The sequence below is a fragment of the Lagopus leucura genome, unplaced genomic scaffold (assembly GCF_019238085.1).
Source record: "Lagopus leucura isolate 7727_CA_CO unplaced genomic scaffold, USGS_WTPT01 Super-Scaffold_100008, whole genome shotgun sequence".
Taxonomy (NCBI): Eukaryota; Metazoa; Chordata; class Aves; order Galliformes; family Phasianidae; genus Lagopus; species Lagopus leucura.
Window position 1 is genome coordinate 33,069,860 of NW_024962265.1, and position 22,137 is coordinate 33,091,996.

The 22,137-nt window shown below is 38.6% G+C and overlaps 1 protein-coding gene across 2 annotated transcripts in view; it reads right to left on the reverse strand.

Moving 5' to 3' along the window:
* The window catches only part of GRIP1 (glutamate receptor interacting protein 1), a 309,262-nt gene that overhangs the window by 82,694 nt on the left and 204,431 nt on the right, over positions 1 to 22,137 (reverse strand). For both annotated transcript variants that reach the window (XM_042872389.1, XM_042872388.1), the window contains exon 2: positions 19,330 to 19,410. In XM_042872389.1, the coding sequence (XP_042728323.1) occupies positions 19,330 to 19,410 (81 nt within the window). The remainder of the gene's footprint in view (positions 1 to 19,329; positions 19,411 to 22,137) is intronic.

Genomic DNA, 22,137 nt, shown 5'->3' on the forward strand with positions numbered 1-22,137 from the left:
AACTTTGCCACTGTAGAAATACTACCTTAAAAACATATGTCTTCCATCAGCATTCATAAACCAGAAGTAGTCTGACTACTGCCTGGCCTAAGCGTGATGCAGAAAAGCAAACAATGATATTTTATGATCCACCACAGGCTGCAGTATATGGGATATGATGATACAACTCAGTGAAAATGCTAAGCCTACAGGACATGGCAGGGCAGCATAGTCTATATCTGGGCTGGTTTGTCTCCCAGCTAAAAAGAGCTTTATCTTGGATTATTTGGTTCTGGGGATGTTTTTCATATTCTTAGGCATAAAAAAGCAGATACCTCAGCAGCAAGATCTCTCCAAATCAAAACATGGGTAGCCAACAGAGATGTTCTTCAATTTAGCATCAAACATAAGCACTAAATTTGAAAACCTGTTCATACACTAAAAAACTCAAAATTAGCATAAACATCCTAAACTTGAAAAATTTGAAAATCTCTTCATTGAGACATCTCTTCAGTGAGACAAGCCATATTGGTTGGTTAGCAGAACTGTACTGCTATCCAGTATACGCCACAGTCACAGAACCACTCACACAGTAACTTCAGTGATTACATTTCAGGAGTAAAATGTTTAGCAGGACCATAAGAATAAGATTCTTCCTACAAAAATAATTGTTTTTGGTGACAGTGGCTGAGAAAAACCTACAATCAACTGTTAAAGAGCTGTATTTCAGTTCATTTTTGAGAGTGACGAGAGTTAAACCATTACTTCCTTTCTATAGGAGTGGTAGAAAACATTTGTCAGAAAATGCAAAAATAGCCAGGTATGGCATGGCAGCACACATAACTAGTTTTCATATCAATACACTGTGAATACAAAACCATTAACCGGAGTTATCTCAATAGAAATGATGTCATCTGATTCTTCTAGTAGCTGGAGCTACCGGATTAAAAATGTTTAAAACTGCCATTTGAAGGAGATCATCTTTTTAAGATATCTTTTTGTCATTCTTTGCTCATGTGCTTCTTGTTTTCTGCATTTGTGCAGATGTCTGTAAAGGTGGAATGTAATGCAGTCCAGAACATCTGCTTAGAAAGAAATTGGGGACATACAACATCAAAGTTTTACAATCCTCTATAATAGGTAAAGAATCAAATTACAAGCTTGAATTCTTATAAGTATATACAAGAACAATCAATGCATTTTAATTAAAATGGACTTAGAATGTAAGATATGCTTAAATCTTAAGTATAAAAATGACAGAATTACAATTCATAATCCCTGAGAAAATCTTGGCAGAAAAATTCAATTAGAGAAAAAACGATTGATAAATTTATAAAACAATAGAACATCTGTCTCCAGGAAATAGGAATGCTTTCAAGTATTTCTCTAAGACGCAGATTTAATGGAATCCCAATATGCAACTTTTTGTTGTTCTTACCTACAAGAAAGAGGAGCCTAGAGCACCACTTTGTACCACGGTCGGAATAAAGACAGTGTGAGCTGCAAATTCACTCAGCAGTGAATTCTAGTTACAGCGGTGTATACAGCTGTAACAGCAGTGTATACAGCTAGAATACAACAGTGTATTCCAGTTACGGCACATTTATCTTCTGAGTTTGCTGTGAATTTCTAACACTTTTGTTGACAGCATTCCTTGGGAGAGTATGTATGTGTATGTCGATATCCACCTGCATTGCTTGAGCCCTTGCAGTGATCTACTTCCTTATCTTTGGTAAGGATCTGTTCCACCTTGAGGCCAACCACACTGTCAAGGCAGAGTTTTCTGAAGCAAGGACAAAGGCTTCAGCACAAAAAGCACAGTGATGAATGACTTAATGGTCTCAACCTTTAACAACCTCTTCAATGCACATTTCAGAGCTTTCCGAAGATAAAATCTGCTTCCACACAATGTCAGTTTTTTGCTTGGGAAGGTAATGAGTAGAATCACAGAATCGTTGAGATTGGAAAAGACCTCTAAGTCTGACCATCATCCCACCTCCACCATGCCCACTAATCATGTCACTCAGTGCCACATCTATATGGTGACTACACCACCTCCCTGGGATGCCTGTTCCACTCTTTCTGAGAAGAAACTTTTCCCTAAAATCCAACCTGAACCTCCTCTGGTTCAACAAGCCGTTACCTCTTGTCCTATTGCTGTTATCTGAAAGAAGAGGCCGATGTCCACTCTGCCACAACCTCCTTTCAGGCAGTTAAAACAGAACAATACGGTCTCCGCTGAGCTATCTCAACACTAAACAATCCCTCAGCTTCTCCAGCGGCTTCCCTCAGCTGATCCAGACCCTTCACAGTTCCATTCCCCTTCTCTGGATGTGCTCTAGGGCCTCACTATTTTTCTTGTAGCGAGGGGCCCAAAACTGAACACAGTACTCGAAGTGTGGCCTCACCAGAGCTGAATACAGGGGGACGATCACCTCCCTAGTGCTGCTGACCACACTATTTCTGAAACAAGTAGGAAGTACTTTTGAGCTGGATCTAAAATCCACAGTTACCTAAAATCTGTCTCCCAAAGCAGATAAAACACCTGTCTCTTTTTGAAAATCGGCCCATGTTTTGAGGTGCTTCCCTGAACACGTGCGCATCACTGCTGCATGCAATCAATGAAGAAAGGACAGACTGCATGGCATTACTTTTCTCTACATTTCTGCCTGAGTTTGATGACAAACTTTATTGGCCCTTGATGAGGGCCAATAATCCTCCTCCTTTTCCTACTGGAAATGCTGCTGTATAGAACAGCATAGGCACTGATGTGACATTTTGATTTATTCACTTCTCGTAATTCTGATGAATTCACTCCCAGCTTCCTATTTCCTGTACTGAAAAATTAGCACCAGGAGAACTGATGCTAATCAGTGTTTATTTCTACATTACCCACAAAAGCAGTCCAACTCTCCCAATTTCTCTGCTTTCTACAGATACCAAAATGGATCACGCAGAATTGCTTGCAGGATCAATTGCATTTGTGTATCCCAAGGCAGGAAAGAGCCATTGAGAATGACTCATTCCTTGATCACCTGAGTGACACAAGCAGAGAAATAGAATATCATGGAATCACATAGTAATATCCACAGCTACAGCGTATCTTTCAAAAAGATATCCAACACAACTTCGAAAGATGGAAAACTGCTATGCACACTGGTAATTTCTATTTGAATTTGAGTAGGTAAGTCTCCGATCCCAAGATCTCGTTATACTCCCGCCATTACATTCAGAATATCCCTGAAGATACATAACCATAAACTCGGATCAAATCACTCTTTAATCTTCTTCCCATTTTAGATTAAGAGCTGCCCAAATTGCTTAGGTTTTTGACAGTTCAGACATGTTTTCCAGCTTCTTTCAATGTTTTAAATCCTCCTGACCTCTGGCTACTAGGTAAGTTTTAGCAATAGTGTCATTACATCCCATTTTTCCATTTGAGTCACCATTTATTTTTACTAAAGGTAATCTGAGTTGCCTGTAATGGCCTACAGCTGATACATAATTTAACATCATAGTTAATAAGTAATATCAGTTTTCCTTTTTTTTTCTTTTTGACATGGAACTGAGCTCACTTATATCATGGTAAAATGGAAGCAGAAAGATCAGAAAAGAATGTAGTAGCTGTACCATTCCTTTTTGGATAAATGGTTGTGTAAGCACTCAATGACAGATGCTGAATTTTCAAGTGTATATTGAGACTGCAATTTCCTGTAGCAAAGATACCATTTGGAGGAATGGGCCAGTGCAACATTTCCTAGTACTGGGACTAATAAGCAGATACTCCAAGTTTTTAGGAACCACGTGCCTGTTTGTAGGATACCCAAAGCTGAATGACATGTGCACTAGACCTTTCCATTCTGCAGTGTGGAGGGAGATACAGCATGACCAAATGCTTATCAAAGTCTCTGTGTGGAAGATTAGACAACCCTAGTGGACACTTCCTACAGATTTTACCTGCTGTCCTTTGTGCTCAGTGGCCAATGACATGTTGACGGTCTACTTACTCTCTACCTTTGTTAAAAGCACAGCTCAGAAATACTGATGTTTGGAAAGCAATAGCTCAAAGATAGGCTGAAAAAATACACAGCTATGAGTATTTTAAAAAGAGATTTGATAATGATTCATCTTTTCTCTATACTTCATTCTGATACAAAACTAAAGTTATAAGAATGGCTAAGGGGTGAATTTAGTATGCAGCAACTGCTGACAAATAGGATGCACTGAAACTTTTCATTTGGTGTTATACAGAAAGAAGTGCCTGTGACAAAAGGACCATTAACTTACTTGACATTCGGTATGAAGAAAACATACTGTCAAAGCCAAAGAACCAGAGTTAAAGAACTATAAAATAAGCTACTGGCTTATATTAAAATTTGCTGAATCACAGGAATACTGATAACTTTAGCTGCCAATAAGCATTCAAATCCACAAGGATATACTATTTCTGTTAAAGACTTTTGCCAATAGGAAAACAAACAAACAAACCAGGAATAATTCAGGCATTTCTTGGTTGCCAGTCTATTCTCCGTAACTCTCTAATCAATCTCTGTAACTTATTCCTCCAGGTTTAATGTATGCATAATGAACTCATGGCAAAGAGGAATGAAGACAGATGCATTCATTTGCATGAACTAACTTATTACATAGTCAAGGTTGCTGGGGAAATCACTGCAGCAAAACAGTAAAATGCACAGCTGCAAGAATATACCTAAGTGAACTCCTCCTTTGTTTAAATTGCCAGTGTATACCACAATTATCACTGAAAGTGAATGGGCACCGTATGAGCACACATTAATATTGCATGTATTAGAACGTGATCAGGCACCGAGCAGCCACAATTGCCATTATCTCACTTGAGAAGACTGGTGCTCAAAATCTTTTTCTTTGTATTATTGTACTGCTCAATTGCTTTGAAAAATTGTGGGAGGTTCAGTCACATGACTAAAGCAATCATGGCTGCATAAATCATACATTGCTTGCATGATCCAAATATAACATCAAATGCATTAACCCAAAACAGTTGGATTCTCTAACATCCATTTCTAGCTTCTTTACTGCAAAAAAGCACCATGATTTATATTTTAGATATAGGAAAAAAAAAAAAAAGGAGAGGGAATAGTTTTTTATGTGTCAGATTAACACCTGGACAATAACAAATGATTTAATTCACTTTCTTTTAATTCGTTAGTTACTGCAAAATAAACTGACCATAGGCTTAGTTACAGAGTCAAATTGTGCAGATATAAAAGTCCTTGGGGATGTTGCTCCAGTCCTTAACTTGCATCAGCTATTCAGATTTAAGAGTTTGTTTTATCCCTAATCAACATCCTATGCTAGAGTTTGGACATACAGATGAAGGATACCATATGCCAAGCATGCGATTTTGACAACATTATTTACCTTAACACAGTTAATTAGAGTGCATCATGCCAATTTTAATGCACCTTATGTGGCTTAGATTTGTGCCAACAAAAACGTTTGCCATGCTAGAATCTGTTTTTACTCGTAAGCATGCAATAATCAGTTCATTACAAGGGACAGTAAGATCAGCAATCATTTATGGGTATAATTTTGGATTTCCCATAATTACACTCATACCCTTTGTAAGAGAGAAGGAGAGTCTAACTGGTGGTGTCTAATATTCTCTAAACTGGAGAAGCCTGAAGAATCACTAAAGGCAAATGTTTCTAGAAAGGTTCTATTGTAATTCCTGCAATTATTCTGAAGGTCACCTCCTCCACAATTTTTGTGACTGAAAGTAAATGTTCCTGAACAGAACTATCCAGTAAGCATATTTGTCCTCTTTTTTTTTTTTTTTTTTTTTTTTTTTAATATATATATATATTTGGCATTTATAAAATACATTCAACTATTGTACAAATTTTTCTTCTAAGTTCGTTCTGCATAAATGCCTTGCAGGTCCCACCCCCAAAAAGCCTTTTCTGCTAAGGACAGATTTACATTAAAAAATTTCCCCCAGTGTGTTTATGTGAGTGTGGGTAAAACATCAGACCCTCCTACCAGACATGAAATCATAATGGGAAAAAAGAAACCAATAACATTCAGACTAATTTATCAAGTTAAAAAAGAGAGAACATGTGATGTCACCATGCCTGAAGCCTTGCTCATTTAGAAAATTCAAATCCAAATTCACACCTCCAACCAGCCTGGCTTCACCTGGCTGCAACAGCTTCCAGGAAAGTCCTAACTTATACATCCGCAGAACACCTGCAAGAAGAATGTCTGCCCTGGATGTTCTTTCCCTCCTTGTTTTAGCTAAGTCTAGAGCAGGTGATCTTCAGACTATTACAGTTCTGTACAATCCTGGTGTTCTTCCCCAGTGGAGACCCACAATAGATGATAACTTATACATAAGAAGAAGCAGGTCCCAATTGTTGGTCAAAGTTATTTTTACAGTGCTGCAAATACATTGAAATGTGCACTGGATCAGCACGTAAAATGTTCTAGACTCAACTTCAACTTGCTCCATATGGAAAACAGGTACAATAAAATCTACTCACAGCTTGTCAAAAATATTCGGTCTCCAGGCACCCTTGGCACAGATCAGGGAAAGTGCATCTTACTCTACATTACAGGCATGTTCAGTTATTATCCCAGCTGGCTTACTTAAACAGTTTGCCTATTATTTTCAGTGGCGTGAGGTTAAATAAGTTGAGCTCTGTGATTTTTACTGCATTTCCATCCACTGTCTGTTCTCTGCTGCTCCATTACCTTTAGTTAGCGGTTAAGGAATAAAACTCCTGGATTTTAATGGACTCATTAGAGGTTCCTACCTTAACATAAAGTTACAGAAATGCATTACTGGGCATCTGGTTTTGTAGCTACAAGTTTGTAATGACTTTCATATACACTTGCTACATTTTCAAATTTTCAATTCCAAAACTAATAATATATCACAACCCAACCCGAAAACTTTTTGGAAAAGCAAATGTGTTCACTCCCACGTGAATATACTCCATGTAAGTTATTTTAAAAATATTATTTCAATTGCACTGCAGCATCAGCTATTTTTGATAGGTTTGGTCTACATTGCTACAGTCTTGGTTTCATGACAAAATTTCCCTATTCGACCTCTGATCAATTTTTATTTTTCATTCTTGTTTACTGAAGCAATGTTATTGGCATCAATATTCACAGCACATAATCAAATATGATCACCCCTGGCTTACAGTGATACCTAAAATTCAGCTGCAGCACATGTCCTGCTCTTATCTATAGCACTGGGTTTTTACTACCACTGAGGTCGACGCTCATTTTCTGTATCATTTATCTGACAAGTATTTGGGGTCACAATGTCATTCTAAGAAGGGAAGAAAGTCTTGACAGAATCCTTTCTCACATTTAACTATTAAGCTGGCCTGGTTTGCTTCACTGATAAAATTAATCAGTGCTGATAATCGGCACTTGTTCCTGCCTGGATTGATATTCACTGTCCTTCCACCAATGTTTTCTATGGATAGAAGCATTAAAGCACTTTCTGTTTTGGCTTCATTCTTATTTTCTCCTATTAAAATACATCTTTTATTTTTTTTTCTGTTCTCCTTTTGTACTCCTTTCAGCTTGTTAGTAAGTGTGACTTTTCTGAAGAGCCTGAGTGTGTTTCTTCACACAACATCAGCAGATTCCCAAGAATGTGCAGATATAAAGTGAGAATGGAATCTGGAATTAGGACAAGGATAATAAATAAAGAAGATAAACACCTGCATTCCGCTAGCTAGTATTTCACCTAGGAAGTTAATAAAGTCTACCACTCTATTAATATAAAATATGAATAGAAACATGCCAGTAAATTAATTATGAAATTAATGCACACAAATAATCCTGACCGGAATCCTGACCGGTGATCAAAATCCTCAGTGGGCAGAATAATACAAACTATGACCATATAAACAAAGCAGTTTTACACAGATTCCTTAGCACGCCTTTGTATTTAGTGATCATCACTCAGATGCTTTATCTCATTCTTCTGAAAGGATGAGAATATTAATAACCAAAGAGAGGACAGAAGAATCAGAAAAGACTTTTTTGAATAGTTAAGGAAGCATGCCTGGGAGCAGAAGATTGGAGAAGCACGATCTATTTGCTTTAACAAGGGAAAGATTAAAAGGTGATTTCATAATGAAGTACTTATAAAGGATGAACTGAATTTTGATGAAAGATGACTCTACCACAAATGAGAGGAAGCAGAAACTACATATATTCAACCTAAAAAGAAAAGCAGCGAGGTTAAATGATCACAAAAGGATAAGATGGATTGCAAGCAACTTTAGTAGAATGGATGTTCCTCCAAAGTGTAATTCAAACACAAGATGAAATAGAAGTAAATTCAGGGAAGTTACATATTTTGTATACATGGTCACCAAGGTCTCTTCTGGCCAACTGACTCTACCTAAATTCACAGCTAAAGATAAAGATAAGATATAAACTGAAAGGATAAGTGCTTTGTCCTTACCACTGCACTTTAAAATACAAAACAAAACCTAGTTTGTAACGATGCTGTAGTTAACTTATGGGCTCACAAAAACAGGAAGTCCAATATTCCGTGCCATGAGGCATAAAAGCATATCTTTGTGATCAGGAAGATGCGTAAGTATCAAAATACCTTCTCTTCTTTGGATACAAGCTTTTTTTTTTTTTTTTAATAAAAAGCATGAAAATGTTATTAAACAAAAAAAAGAAAATTAGCAGTTGCTTCTCCATCAACATGAAACACATTAAACTACTTCATATTTTGGACACAGAATTTTGCAACACAAACAAGCAGTAAGAGAAAACATTAAATTTTTTTCCAAGGAGAGCTTTGACCTACTGATACAGTCAAAAAGAAAAAGCAAGTTATTATCTGGATCTGGGATAGTATATTTTGTTGTCACAGAGCTGTTATCTTAGTAGGTGATATATTATCCCTTCGCTATCTCCATTCCCTGAATTTATAATCACTGCAGAAACTGAATGGGAGATTCAGGGAAAAAAAACCCAAACAGATGAAAAGCACACATTAAATTCTGTGAAGAGGAAAATAAACTAGGAATCAGAATATAAACTAGGAATGTCATTAAAGAGACAGGTTGTCTGTAATGTACAAATTTATAATCTCACAACTGCAAATGATAAAAAAATATTCTCAACTTCTCTCTGCTGGGTCAGAAAACACCATCTAGTCTTTTCTGTATTGGAAAGCAAGAAAAGGCTGTTCTGTACAGTCCTGTCAGTTCCCCAACACCTGGCACTGTGATAATGGAGACCACACTGCTCCAAGGTGTTAGCAGTAATTATTTGCACACCATTTGCTGATTAATTTGTTTGATTCCTTTTGAATCTGCTGTTTGCTGCTTACTCCCCCTGTCTGGTGATGATTCGGGAGGATCATCTCAAGCAAACAATGCAGAAATCAGTTTTTCTGTTGAACCCACCTTTATGCAGTATTGGCTGGATTGGTAATAACTTATAGGACAACATCTTAATACACTTCTACTTAAGTGAAAATGATAATGCATGAAAAATTTCTAACACGTTTCCTAAATTTTGAATATATTGAGGAAGCTGAGCATCTTTGCAGACTTTTCTGCTCATATCATATTATTTTTCTTAAGACAATCCCCCTCCATTCCTGCTCCTCTCTAAAACCCCAACCTTGCTATCACGTACAGATATAGTGGTCTTCAAGAAGTCAATATCAAGCTTTAGGTACTCAGTTACCTGAAACAAAGAAACTGGCATCTGCAAATGGCTGTTTCACAAAAGACTGCCAAAGAAAAGTTTCACAACTTTTTGGTGGACAACAAAAATTATTGGGATTGATGAGCCTTGTGTTCAGCCACTGACTGTGATCAGTTACACAAGCACACGGGTAGAGATCTCACTGTCTTCATCCCCTCTTACCATGACTTTTAAGGAGCACATGGCTTTCTACCTGTTTGGCTTTTCCTGGTTTCTCTCTCCTCACAAGGCCTCTATAGCCTGCTCTCTCTTCCAACTGAAGCCTTTAAGTGAGAATAAATTTTTCAACAGACATCACCAACCTTCTGAGTAAAGCGAACGAAGTCAGGCATCACAAGGATGCTTTTCCTGTGTGGATTCAGAAAGCAAGCTGAAGTCATGCAGGAAAACAACCAGGAGATGGCACTCCCAACCCCGGGAGATGCCCTGAAGCTCCCCAACATATTTTCAGTCAGAAACAGGTAATGGCCTCAAGTTACAGCGGAAGAGGTTCAGGTTGGATATTACAAAACAAATTTTCTCAGAAGGAGTGGTGAGGCATTGGCACAGGCTGCCCAGAATGGTGATGGAGTCAATGATCCTGGAGGTGTTCAAGCAACATAGAGATGTGGCACTGAGGGATACGGTTTTGTGAGCCTGGTGGTGTTGGGCTGACGGTTGGACTAGATGAACACACTGGTCTTTTCCAACCTTAATGACTCTATGATTCAACTAACAAATGGCCAGTAGAGCACATGCAAAGGATGGTGCGGAGACACATTTGCTGAATATAGAACTACTCTCTCAAAGCTGCCATCTCTACCCCCTGTTGCAGTAAGTAGAGTATATGTACAGAGCCCAAGAGTGGTGAGAGTTATTTACAGTGTTCTTAGAGACACTACATTGGGTTTTATCTTTATCATACTACAAATAGCTAAAAAAAAAAAGCTGAGAAAAAAACTGTTGCAGGAATAATGGAGTAAATTAGATTTTGAAAGCCTTAAGTTTGGTAAAATTACACACAACTAAACCCAAATATGCATAAATGAAGGTGTCCGGTACCATCAGCTACAAAACTGTTACTGACTGCACCCATAGTATAAATCTATAAAACTGAAAATATTTTGAAGATATTTATCTTCTCAGACATTATCATAGTGGTCTCGTATCAGCTGGATACTTCAAAAAGTGCATTTTTCTCATTATTGCCACTAATGCACTTTCTTTCTCGTTTATCATGAGATGAATGAAATTAGATCTCTCTTCTAATCCCTTTCAGTATTGAAAAGCATTAGTGTGGTAATGTAATTGTTGCTCAGTAAACAAATTCTATAAATAAATCAACAGAAATCTTGTTTAGGTAAGAACTCAGTGGGCTTTTTTCATTTTCTGTGACAGAGATTTTTTTTGGGTTTATCCATGTATGAAACATTTACACGATCCACATGTACAAAACCCATTCCAACGAAGTTATTTTGGTGGAAGGAAGGAGGGGCAAGGAAGAAGACTCCTCTTTTTCAATATTAAATGTAAAAGCAAATTCAGAAATTTCCAGTAGAGAGGAGAAGCAAAAAAGATGTAGTTCTGCAGATGCTGCACAGCCCATTTGATAAACCTCCAGCAGGTTAAACAAACACTCTGCAAACAGGCAAGACTATAAATGATACAGCAACTGCAGTCTCTCATCAAACATGAAAATCAGCAAATGACTTTGCAGATATAATAAACACCTCAAGTGCAGAAAAGCTTACTAGTCTGTGATCTGCATTTCACAGGTCAAAGCACTTGCTTCTCCTAGGAAATGACCCACAGTACTAACCATAATATTTGTGACTACAGAGGTCATAGTTAATGGATTTCTAAATGTTAAAAATATCTTCAGTGGCAAACCTGAGCTTTCTGTGCCGATTTTAAAAAGCACACAGTAAATGTGTCTACGAAACAAATGCAAATGGAGGAAAAAGTGCTTCTGTAGATGCATACTTCAACATCCTAGCTCTGCATCTACTGATAAATAGATGCACATGCACTTTATTTTCAGGTTTTACTTCTGTAATGAGCTCTTTTTTTCTACAATGAGAACTACAAAAAAGGAAGGGGATGATTTTGTGGTGATTTCCCCAGGCAAAATATGCTTTTTATCTACAAAACCAGTTAGCCAGAAAACTACTTAACATTCTGGTAAGGAACAAAGGATTAGGCAAATAACGCTGCATCTGTGAAACCTGAGTGCTTACAAAATCTGAAGTGAAAGGCAAGACCGGTTGTGATGAGGCTGAGGAAGGTGATGGGGGTAAGTTACACAGTGTTGCTGGAGAAGGTGGCAGTCCCAAGGCAAACCTCTCCAAGAGACCTACTGAAGTCAGCAGAACCGCATTGGAAAGAAGACAGGATCACTTCCATCACACTTCCACGTGGCTTCCCTGGCACTGGAGCCTGGAGGGCTCCTACAGAAGGAATGGAAGGGGTAAACTGTAGGCATGAGAACAGCTGATTTGGAACATACATTGTCTTGTCTACGCCATCCTAATCACAGGGGAAAACAGAACTCTGAAGATGGGTCTGCATGTAGAAAAACCTCCGCCAATGGAGACGGATCATCTGTCTGTCACCTGTGTTGGTCACTGTGCAACTGGTTCAGACTGCAACAGCTGGGCTACAGCCAGAAAAACCTGAGAGCCGTCTTCTGTCCTGAACAATGGCATTAATGACACTTTTATCCTCATATCACATCACAGGTTTGAATTTTTTACTTAATCCACATGGATTTCTTTTTCATTTCCTCCTATCTCCCTGTATTACTTTTCATATTTCTGTATTATTTCTAGGATTATCTTGTAAAAGAAAAATAATACACAATGTCTATTCTGCTATTACATTACACTGTACAGACCTTTTTCTCACTTAAATTGTAACATATCACACACACACATTATATTCAGATAGTGCAGTTTCATATTAGCAGCTCAAGCAAGGGATCACATGTTCTGGCTCTACCTAACCTACACTGGATCCTGGAATTACATATAATTTAACACAATTATGTTTTTTTCTTATAGCAAGGTTTCTTATTTTCAGGGTTAAGCTGGTATTTCTGCGTGTTACCACAGAACTAAAACCATACCAAGGAAAGTCCTGAGGTCTGACAAATTCTTTGGTTTCCAGCTGACCTACATCTGAGCTGATGGGTTGAGGGCAGCAGACAAACCCCTCAAGAGAGCCACATTTGGTATAGCCTGAGACACAACGTGAACATTCTGCTGCACAGCAGGCTGGGGGTCAGGGAAGAGGAACATGGCAGTCTTCTGTGTTTTTATGAACAGAAGATGGGACCTGAATGTATTCAGAGCCAACGGACAGAAGAAAAATGTGTTGCTCCTTTCGCCTACAACACATATTGTATATCTGACCATCACAGAGGCTGAAAATTCCCAGGGTGTTAATTACTGTTATTACTACAATAATTTATTATGTTGTTATTTCTCCTAGGAATATTTTGTGTCCTAAGCCATTACAGAGGATGCTACATCATACAATAATTCTCTTTTTTTTTTGTTGATAGCAACTCTGTAAATATCATCCTTGCAAGGCATTTTATAATTTTTTTGTTTGCATGTGCTCCATTCCAGCTCAGTAGTTCACAGTTCACTAAAATTAAATTTGTTAACATTTCATTTTTATATTAATATTCTGTCACCAAAATCCTCAAAAATGAGGCTGCAAGACTGATAATAATGGTGATAGCAGAGCTGGAGCTGTGGATGCTCTCAGGCTGCGCATCCATTCTGTGTTTCCCCTTGAGCTGGATGGTGAGTTCTGTTTTTAAGATCAAACACAGCCCCAAAATAGGAAAGCTGTACTATAGCATGCTTCAAAGAATCAGGTACACTGGCAAGAGGGTGCACTACTCATGTATGTACAAAGGAACTGAAAAATCTGGTCAGTTTAACTTCAGGCTTCAAAGTCTTGACAATTTTCCTTCAGAGTAGAGTGACCTACTTTAACAACCGACCCATTAATACAACTGTGCAACTGCGTACAAAACATGCAAATGATTAATAATAATCATCGTATCTCAGAGAGGAACACAGCCTCCCATGGTGGAAAAAACGTCAGTGGAATACTTTACAACACCCAGTTGGACTTTCCTGCAGGGTTGGCATGAACTCTCGCTATAAAAGCAATCTGCCTGTTCAGCAGATCAGACATCGCTGTGGGTAGGAGGATGCTGGGCGAGCTGCGGGTGGGTTCAGCAGCTCCAGGGATCTCAAGGCTGGCTGAGCTGGAGCATGAGGGCTTTGTGGGATCAAAGGCAGTGTGGTTAGGGCTGAGACATGAAGGAGCACTGGCTGGGGGTGTAAGCAGTGCAGGAGGCAGGCAGCTGTGCTGCTCTTCTGTCTCAGAAAAACAGAAATTTCCTCTGCTTGAGAAATACTCCCACTGTGTCTTCTCGTTATTTGGTGCAGATTCACTGAACAGGAATTTTGTGCAGAGAGTGAGAGCTCCAGGTCTGCTTTCCCAGCCAGGCCCTAACTCTGGATTCACTGCGAGTTCCAATGGCCATCCCAGAGCACAATGTGCACTGAGGCTGTTCTGAGCCCCTGAACACTTCACACCTTTGGAACTCTTCCATAGTGCAGAGGTCTGCATCAATCGATGCAAGAAGTAAGAATTTTTTTTTTTTTCTATTTTGTGTCAAATAGATGGGGGCAAAAATAAGCTCTTCCCTTAAAAATACTCTTCTGACCCAAACAAAACTATTTGGTAAATTTAACTGAAACTTCTCATAATTTCAGCCAGAAATAAAACACAGAGAAGTCAGAATACTTCAGCTCTTTTTTTTTTTTCCCCTAATAAAAACTCCTCAGAATCAATGAAATCAATAAAAAGTGCTTACAGAATTGAGCTAAAACCAAAAATCCCTCTTGCTTGAGGTTTTACAAAATATTTTAATCAGCCTCAAATCTACAGTGTCTTTTTTTCTAACACGTAATTATTTTCATGCCTGTGTGATTCTGCTCTAGGTTTCAGCAAGTGAATTGAAAACAGACAAATAAATTAAGCAAGCAATTTACACGGCATTAGTGTCGACAGATTTCTCCATGTTGTTTCAACAGATAAGAAGGCATTGGATTTCAGTCTGGAAAGCGTGGGAACAGCTCTCTCCTGGCCTGCCCGCGTTCAGCACCCAGCTAAGGCTCATCTTTAGTTTACGTTTCAAAATGTCTCCTTCACAGCGTCATCAGGTTTTGACACTGTGTCACTGCTGCTGGAGTATTTGATGCTCACCATAAAGCTCTCACAGGGGTAGGCAACCACAGAAAAAACGTCTTTGACTCAAGTGCTATTGATCCCGAACTCACTCTGTGCCACGCACACATTTGCTCTCAGGCGTACCAGTGGTAGCCTAGAAACCCATGGGAACCTCAGCCATCTAAACCTAGAAATCAGCCAATGAGAGCACTAGATACTTCAAATGGCAGATGCTTCCAACTGCATCTGTGATGTTGAGGGAAGGGTCTCACCCATGAGCTTAAAAACACATTCATTGCATTTATGTGTCTAACACCAGTTTGGCAATGATAGCTTCCTGGGTGAGCTACAGCATGCAGCCCCACTGCCTCTGTAGTCTACTATATGGGCAGAGTAACAACAGGGGTTCATTATATGAGGGCTGCTTTGAAATTAATGATGATGAGAACACTGAAAAACAGCGTTTTGTGCCTGAGAATTTGCTGTATCAAATAGTGTTATCACGCTCTTTGTATCATTGTAGTTTCCACGGAAATAAATGGGAACTTTCAGACAACCCTATGCACACCAGTTAAGTCTAAATTTCAAGGTTCAGAGAAAAAAATACATTTGTTTCTTATTTTGCACAAGACTGCTCGTCATGTTGATGCTAACTTAAGCCTTTCTTTTACAATTAAGAAATCCTGCTGGCAAAACTAAAACGTTTTGAACAATCATTTATATATAATTACAACACCTACACATCTTCAACATTAAGTCCAGGCTTCAAACTGCAATTATATGAATGCCCATAATTTAAATTAACTATAATTTCATCAATTCTGTAAATCCCTTTGAACAGATCTGCTGCTTGTTGACTTTGTGCCATGTGAAGACATGATAAATATGACATGTACCCTCATCACATGAATAATGTATTATGCATCTTAAGTAAGTCAGTTCTGCTCCAGAGAGAAGCTTAATCCATTCCCTGCTTCTGGGGATGAAAGGAATTAAACTCAGTGCACTGATTTTACAGTTTGTGCTCATTTGACTTTAATTATAAAATGATTATTTCAACCTTCTTTTTCCTGTAAAATAAACCAAGTCTGAGATCCATGTAACCTCTACAGAATTACAGTACTTCTTTGTGCATTTGGTCTTTGCTCATCAACACTGCGCTTTCATTACAGTTAAATGGGAAAGGATAAAAACAACATACTGGGGTTTACAGTTGATACAGCAGTTTCACACCCCACAGTGATGAAAGGTCTTTTTTTTTTTCATATCTGGTCAAAGAAAGGAGCAAAGAAAGGAATCCCCTTAAGTGAATATGCATGTTACAAGAAGGAACCTTCAACAGGCACAGGGAGATGTCACAATCTTGTGTTACACTGGAAGATTTAGATCATGGATCCTAGAAATATGTATTTACATGCATCTTTTCACAGACTGTTTAAACCTGTGGAAAGCAAAGGATAGGATCATTTACCTTTCTTTAAAAAAAGGAGAAGAAAAAAAAAAAAAGATTTCTCCTGGCTGTAATGGCCAGAACATTCCTTGGGAATAAGATGGGACATGTACAGTCCATGTCTCAGGAATGACAGCATCAAGTGGCCTGGACAGCTATGCTGTCAAAGGTACTGCCACGCCTCAAGCTTGAAAATAAGTGCCTTGGGAATGTAATATTGTATCAGGCATATGTCTGGAGGAAATAGCACTGAATGCTTTCCATACAGCATATGCCCTCTGATTACTGACATTAACTCCTGCTGACATCTCTCCATCCAAGTTTAGAAGAATTTACCAGAGTCACTGTATTGCACCTTCCCTTCCCAAAGTTGTTTAGAGCTGACCTACATACTGTCAGAAGTCAGATCCTGAGCCCAAGCAAAACCAAAAGCAGCTGCAATACATTCTGTCTCAACCTAGTGTTACTAGGGAACACAACTGGTAGTCCTCTTGCTACCAAAACGCTTTGCTGAGATGTGTCTGCATCTGTGGCAAGAGAACCAACAGTGTGGATAGACTGCCCACAGACAAGTAAGAGTAGATGCTATTTAGAAGGCCAAATTTTCTAAGTGCCAGAAAGGATATAAAAGTTCAGGGGATGTTTCCACAAACTTCAGTTAAAACTCCTGAATGTTGGTTACTTCACAAAATACTGCTTAGTTTTATAAAGGTATTCATGCACCTAAATTCACAATATTCCTTGCGCTAGAACAGCAACTTGTCAAGGCATGAAAACATTATTATTATTATTATTATTATTATTATTATTATTTACTATTGCATCAGCTCAATGCCATTTATATTTTGGGCTCCTAAGGCAGGGAGTTGCAACAAGGTGTGAAGATAAATGTCTTCACAGCACTGAAAAGTGAACGCACAGAAGAACACACAAAATGACAAACAGTGCACCTCACCAAACGCTTGTCAGTGCTGACACTGTGACGTAACTCTGACTCACACACAGCACACACAGAATCACAGAATGGCTTGGATTGGAAGAGTCCTTTAAGATCCTCCTAGCTCTTACTCCCTGCTACAGGCAGGGACACCTCCCACTAGACCAGGTTGCTCACAGCCCAATCCAGCCTGGCCTCAAGTGCTTTCAGGGAGAGAGCATCCACAACCTCTCTGGGCAACCTGTTCCAGTGTCTCACCATCCTCACAGTAAAGAATTTCTTCCTAATATCTAGTCTAAATCTACCCTCTTCCAAATTAAAACCATTTCCCCTCATCCTGTTGCTACCTGCCCTTATAAAAAGTCCCCTCCTGGCTTTCCTGCAGGACCCCTTCAGGTACTAGAAGGCTGCTATAAGGTCTCCTTGGAGCCTTCTCTTATACACATATACACTAAAATTCCAGAATGTACAGTTAGTTTTTTAAGAACCCAAAATAAATGGTCACAATGACTACGGAGCATTAGACATTCCTACTCTTATCAAATGACCTAAAGAAAAATTCAACCCATTCAACTTTTATCAAACCTTTTCTTCAAAGAATATGACTGAAAATCTTCAGTTCTCTGTTATCTAAAACCATGAACTTCAGTTTGTGTTCAGACCACAGCATAAACAATCTATAAATACAGTAACCATACCATAAATGTCAACTACTATGTTCAAGGTGAAAAAATTAACAAGATTATTATTTTCTTTAAAGAAGAGATTTAGTATGCTAAGTATTAGTGACATGTGATCTACAGAATTATCTGAAGAGGTATCCATATAGACAGCTTAATTCACTGAACAACAATGAACCTTCGTTAGTACTGACTTGAATACAGAAATCTGGTTGGTGTCTGTATAATCCTCATAACAACGAATGCACACTGAACACTGTCGTAGATTTTTCTCACAACAATTTTGATTTTCATGATTCGACTGTGAAAATAGCAATCTTTAAATCACAAGGATATTTTATGCAGTCAAAAATATTAATTTTGAGCAATAGTACATCATCAAACTCTCTAACTCTCTCACTCACGTACACATATTTACATTTGCACATAGGGCATCCATACAATCTGTACTTTGGCCCTTCATAAACAATTCAGTTGCTGTGATGAGATCTGAGACTGGCAATGATAGAAGTCTGAGCGCCATCCCTTGTATCTATAACCTCTGAGAAGGATGTGTGACTTTGTTCAATAATAAGGCCACAGAGTGCACAGAATATGATGATTATTCATTAGAAGGTGGGCGACATGACCTTAGTTTCTGATTTCTGTTGCCATACATCTTCCCTTCCATTCAGAGGTTACTGCTCTTGAGGTGAGAATGGCAACATCAGTTATTCCGCCTGTGCACAACCTTTGTCAGTGTTCATTTGTTCTCATTAGCTGATCCCTAAATTTTACTTGAGGTGAAAACTCCTTTACATTGCTGCACAGTATATATAATATTGCTGTTCATGGGCACATTGTGCAGATTCATTAGAAGTAATTATAAGACACAGAGGTTTGAATAGTCCATTGATCAGCTGGGTTCAGCTCTGTGTGACTGGATGACAGAATCCACAAGGATGATGTATGTATGGCAGAAAACCACACACAGATGTGACTTCTGACAGCATTCAGGATTGGAAGTGTGAGCCAAACTCTGTATACCATTGAAGACAAATAAAAGAACAGATTTCTCAGGGCCTTTGATGAAAGGGCTGTTGTGATCAACATGTGAAATCTGCTGCAAAAGGCAGATGCAGAGATGTTCCTCATACTAAAGCCCCAGGGAATCTAACTGTAAACTCCTTGCAGTTCCAGTGGAATCTTCCTTACAAATTACCTGTTGGCACATGTACTTTATTTGCTTTTTATAACGAGTTTAATTTTGATTAGTATTATCTTGCTGTTCACAAATCACATGTTATAAAAAGCAAAGCAAGTCTTACCTGGAATACTCTGTCTCCTCACAGACAGTGCTCCATCAGGTGTCCTTGTCTGGTTTGCAGACTTTGTGTAAGGACTCTCATCTAAACAGAAAAAAGCAAAGTTGCAGTTACTGATAAATACAGTGTTAAAAACAACAGGATTCTTTTAAATCTAATTACTGTGAACTAACAATGCAGAGAACAAGAGCTAGATGAGGATGGATATTTCTGAATTCTGACTCAACGCTCAAAGCCATGTCTAGCCTAAAAGATAATGGCTCTGAATAACAGAGCTGAAAAGGATGAGGTGAAGCTCAGATCAGAGATGGTTTGTTGATGACAGGCTAGATATACAAAGTATACAAAGCCCTTTTCAGTTTTGAAGTAAATGTAGAAACTTTCATTTTCCTCACGTTAAGAAGCTTCATGTGTCAAAGACTCCAGTGAGAGAGGGACCTTCCCTATTCAGAAGTATTTCCAGAACCTTTTGAATATTCTGACTGTAGAAATGCTCTCCTTTTCTTTTGGGATCTGCCACAGGACTCTTCATTTTCCATGGTTAACAACTGATTGGAGAGAACATCAGAAAGCAGCTGCCCAATAGGCCAAGCACACTTACACTGAAGTACAGCACTGCGGCTGCCCGTGTTTAAGCAGGGAGGCTCAGTTCACCAAATGGTCAACATGGAGGCATCAGAGGATGCTGTTGGTGGGCCAAGCTGTCTATTAGAGGCATCCCTCTTGTGCAACTTGTGCATCCCTCCTGGGAGCAGGGTGACCATGGGGAAACCATCAGCCACATAGCAGCTTTAAAAATGGCAAGCTATAAGCTCGGTAAAGAAATGTGCATTCAAGAGAAGAAACAGTAGCGTAGATTTTATTACTTCAGCCAAAGGAAAGGAATTGCAAGAAATTAGGCTTCTGTCTTGCTTGTGCTTTAATCAAGCGCTCAAACACTTTAAAGCACTATCAAATCCTTCTATTTACGTATTTTTCCTTCATGGACCAATCAGTTTATAGCATGTGCACGAATGTGGATATAGTAACAAGAAAGCTGAATGAGGTTTTTGTTTTATTTTAAAGGCAAAACATTTTTGCAAGGCCACATACGTTGACATAAATGCAGCAAGTAATGAAGATCATATACTGGTGAAATATCTCAAGAGACGTATCATTGTCTTTTCTACAGAAAATGAACTGCCATTGCTTTGGGATTATATTGTTACAAGGAGAGAGCTAACAGGCTTGGCTATACTGCATGTTAATACAAGCTTGAAGAAAATAAAGCTGTCAGCTACCTGATGTATAGAAGAATGAAAGAATATTAGCACAGACACAGCACACAAGTTAAGAAAAAGGCAGACATCTAAATGGAAAATCTAATACTGTAACATATGCAGTATATACATATCCTTATGGAAGTTAAAAAGAGAAAGAAAAAATGAAAGAAGCGAACAAGAGCTTCTAAAGGAAGCAGGATCATCTCTTTTCTGCCACAGAAGAGGCACAGCTGAGCTAAAACTCAAGCTAGGGTCTCCAAATAGTGTTACTAGCTCCTATCAATACCAAAAATTGAGATCATCAATAACATGACTGAGATGTCACATGTATTATTATTCATTCACAAGCTCTGAACGTGACAGCAGATATTGCAAGACATGCATTTTTCTGTTCAAAAAGGGGCAGGAAACATAATCTAATTTCTCAGTAACTGATGGATGGTGATGATTTTTGGGCCCTATTTGCATGTGTGCCCTCCTTGTGAAAAATCTATCAGCTCTTGGAACAAACAGCTTTCTCCTAGTCAGACTTCGTACATTTGCATTATTTTCGTCAGATGGGAGAGAGGGTAGAAAGGAGAGATGCACATCCACAACTAGACCTTTTTCACTGAATCTTTGTCAGAAGCAAATGAATAAATCAGCTGCAATCTTTTGCTGGAATAGAATTTTCCCCAAATTGTACTACACTGCGAGTATACGTGGTTGTCCAGAGTTCACAACAAAGGACAAGCCTGCAAATCTTTCTGGTTAATGACACCAGGGAGGGAAGATGAGTGTGCATTCAAATTACTTGCAAGAGAGCAGGAACAAAAGTCTAGTATTTTGCACTGGCAGGTACAAAAAATAGCTGAGACTTTGTTTGAGGCCACTAGCATTTAGGTTTAGCATTGAAAACTTGTCAGGTATTCCTGTGGTTTATGTGCTGTTAGATACTGTAGGGATGTAATTATGTTACATTTTTTAACCTGTCTATAGATTTTCACAGCAAACAAAGAGGCATAAAAGATTGCTTCATAAACTTTTGAACCCCATTAACACAAAATATGTCCAATTATTATAGAGCATAAATGAGTCATTGCCTCACTGGTGGATGGGGAAGTTTCATTTTCTGGAATTCCCCAAGACAGGAAAGAATCATCTTTCAATGCCCATCTAAGAGTAAAATCACACTGTCAAATAATGAGAAATCACTGTACAGCACTCGCAGGAACAAAGGAAAACAAATATAACCGCCTGAAGAAGGAACAAAAGCAGCACCATTATTTGAGGCAGAAGAGTAATATGAATACAGATGCAGAAGTAGATACCATTGTAAAGAACAGAATATAGTAAAGAGACAACAAAGCTTTGGTAGCCCTGAAATGCCAGACACCATCACGCTGTCAGGAAAGGAAGAAATCTGTCTGTCTGCATTAGCAAAGTTGTTTGTATGGCAACAAGAATTTACAAATCAAATCTTAATTTATGCCCCATCTGTGGAGGGAACAGTCTTTGGCAGGGAGGATTTTTGCAAACATGCAAAAATGTCTCCTGGTATCATTGCTTA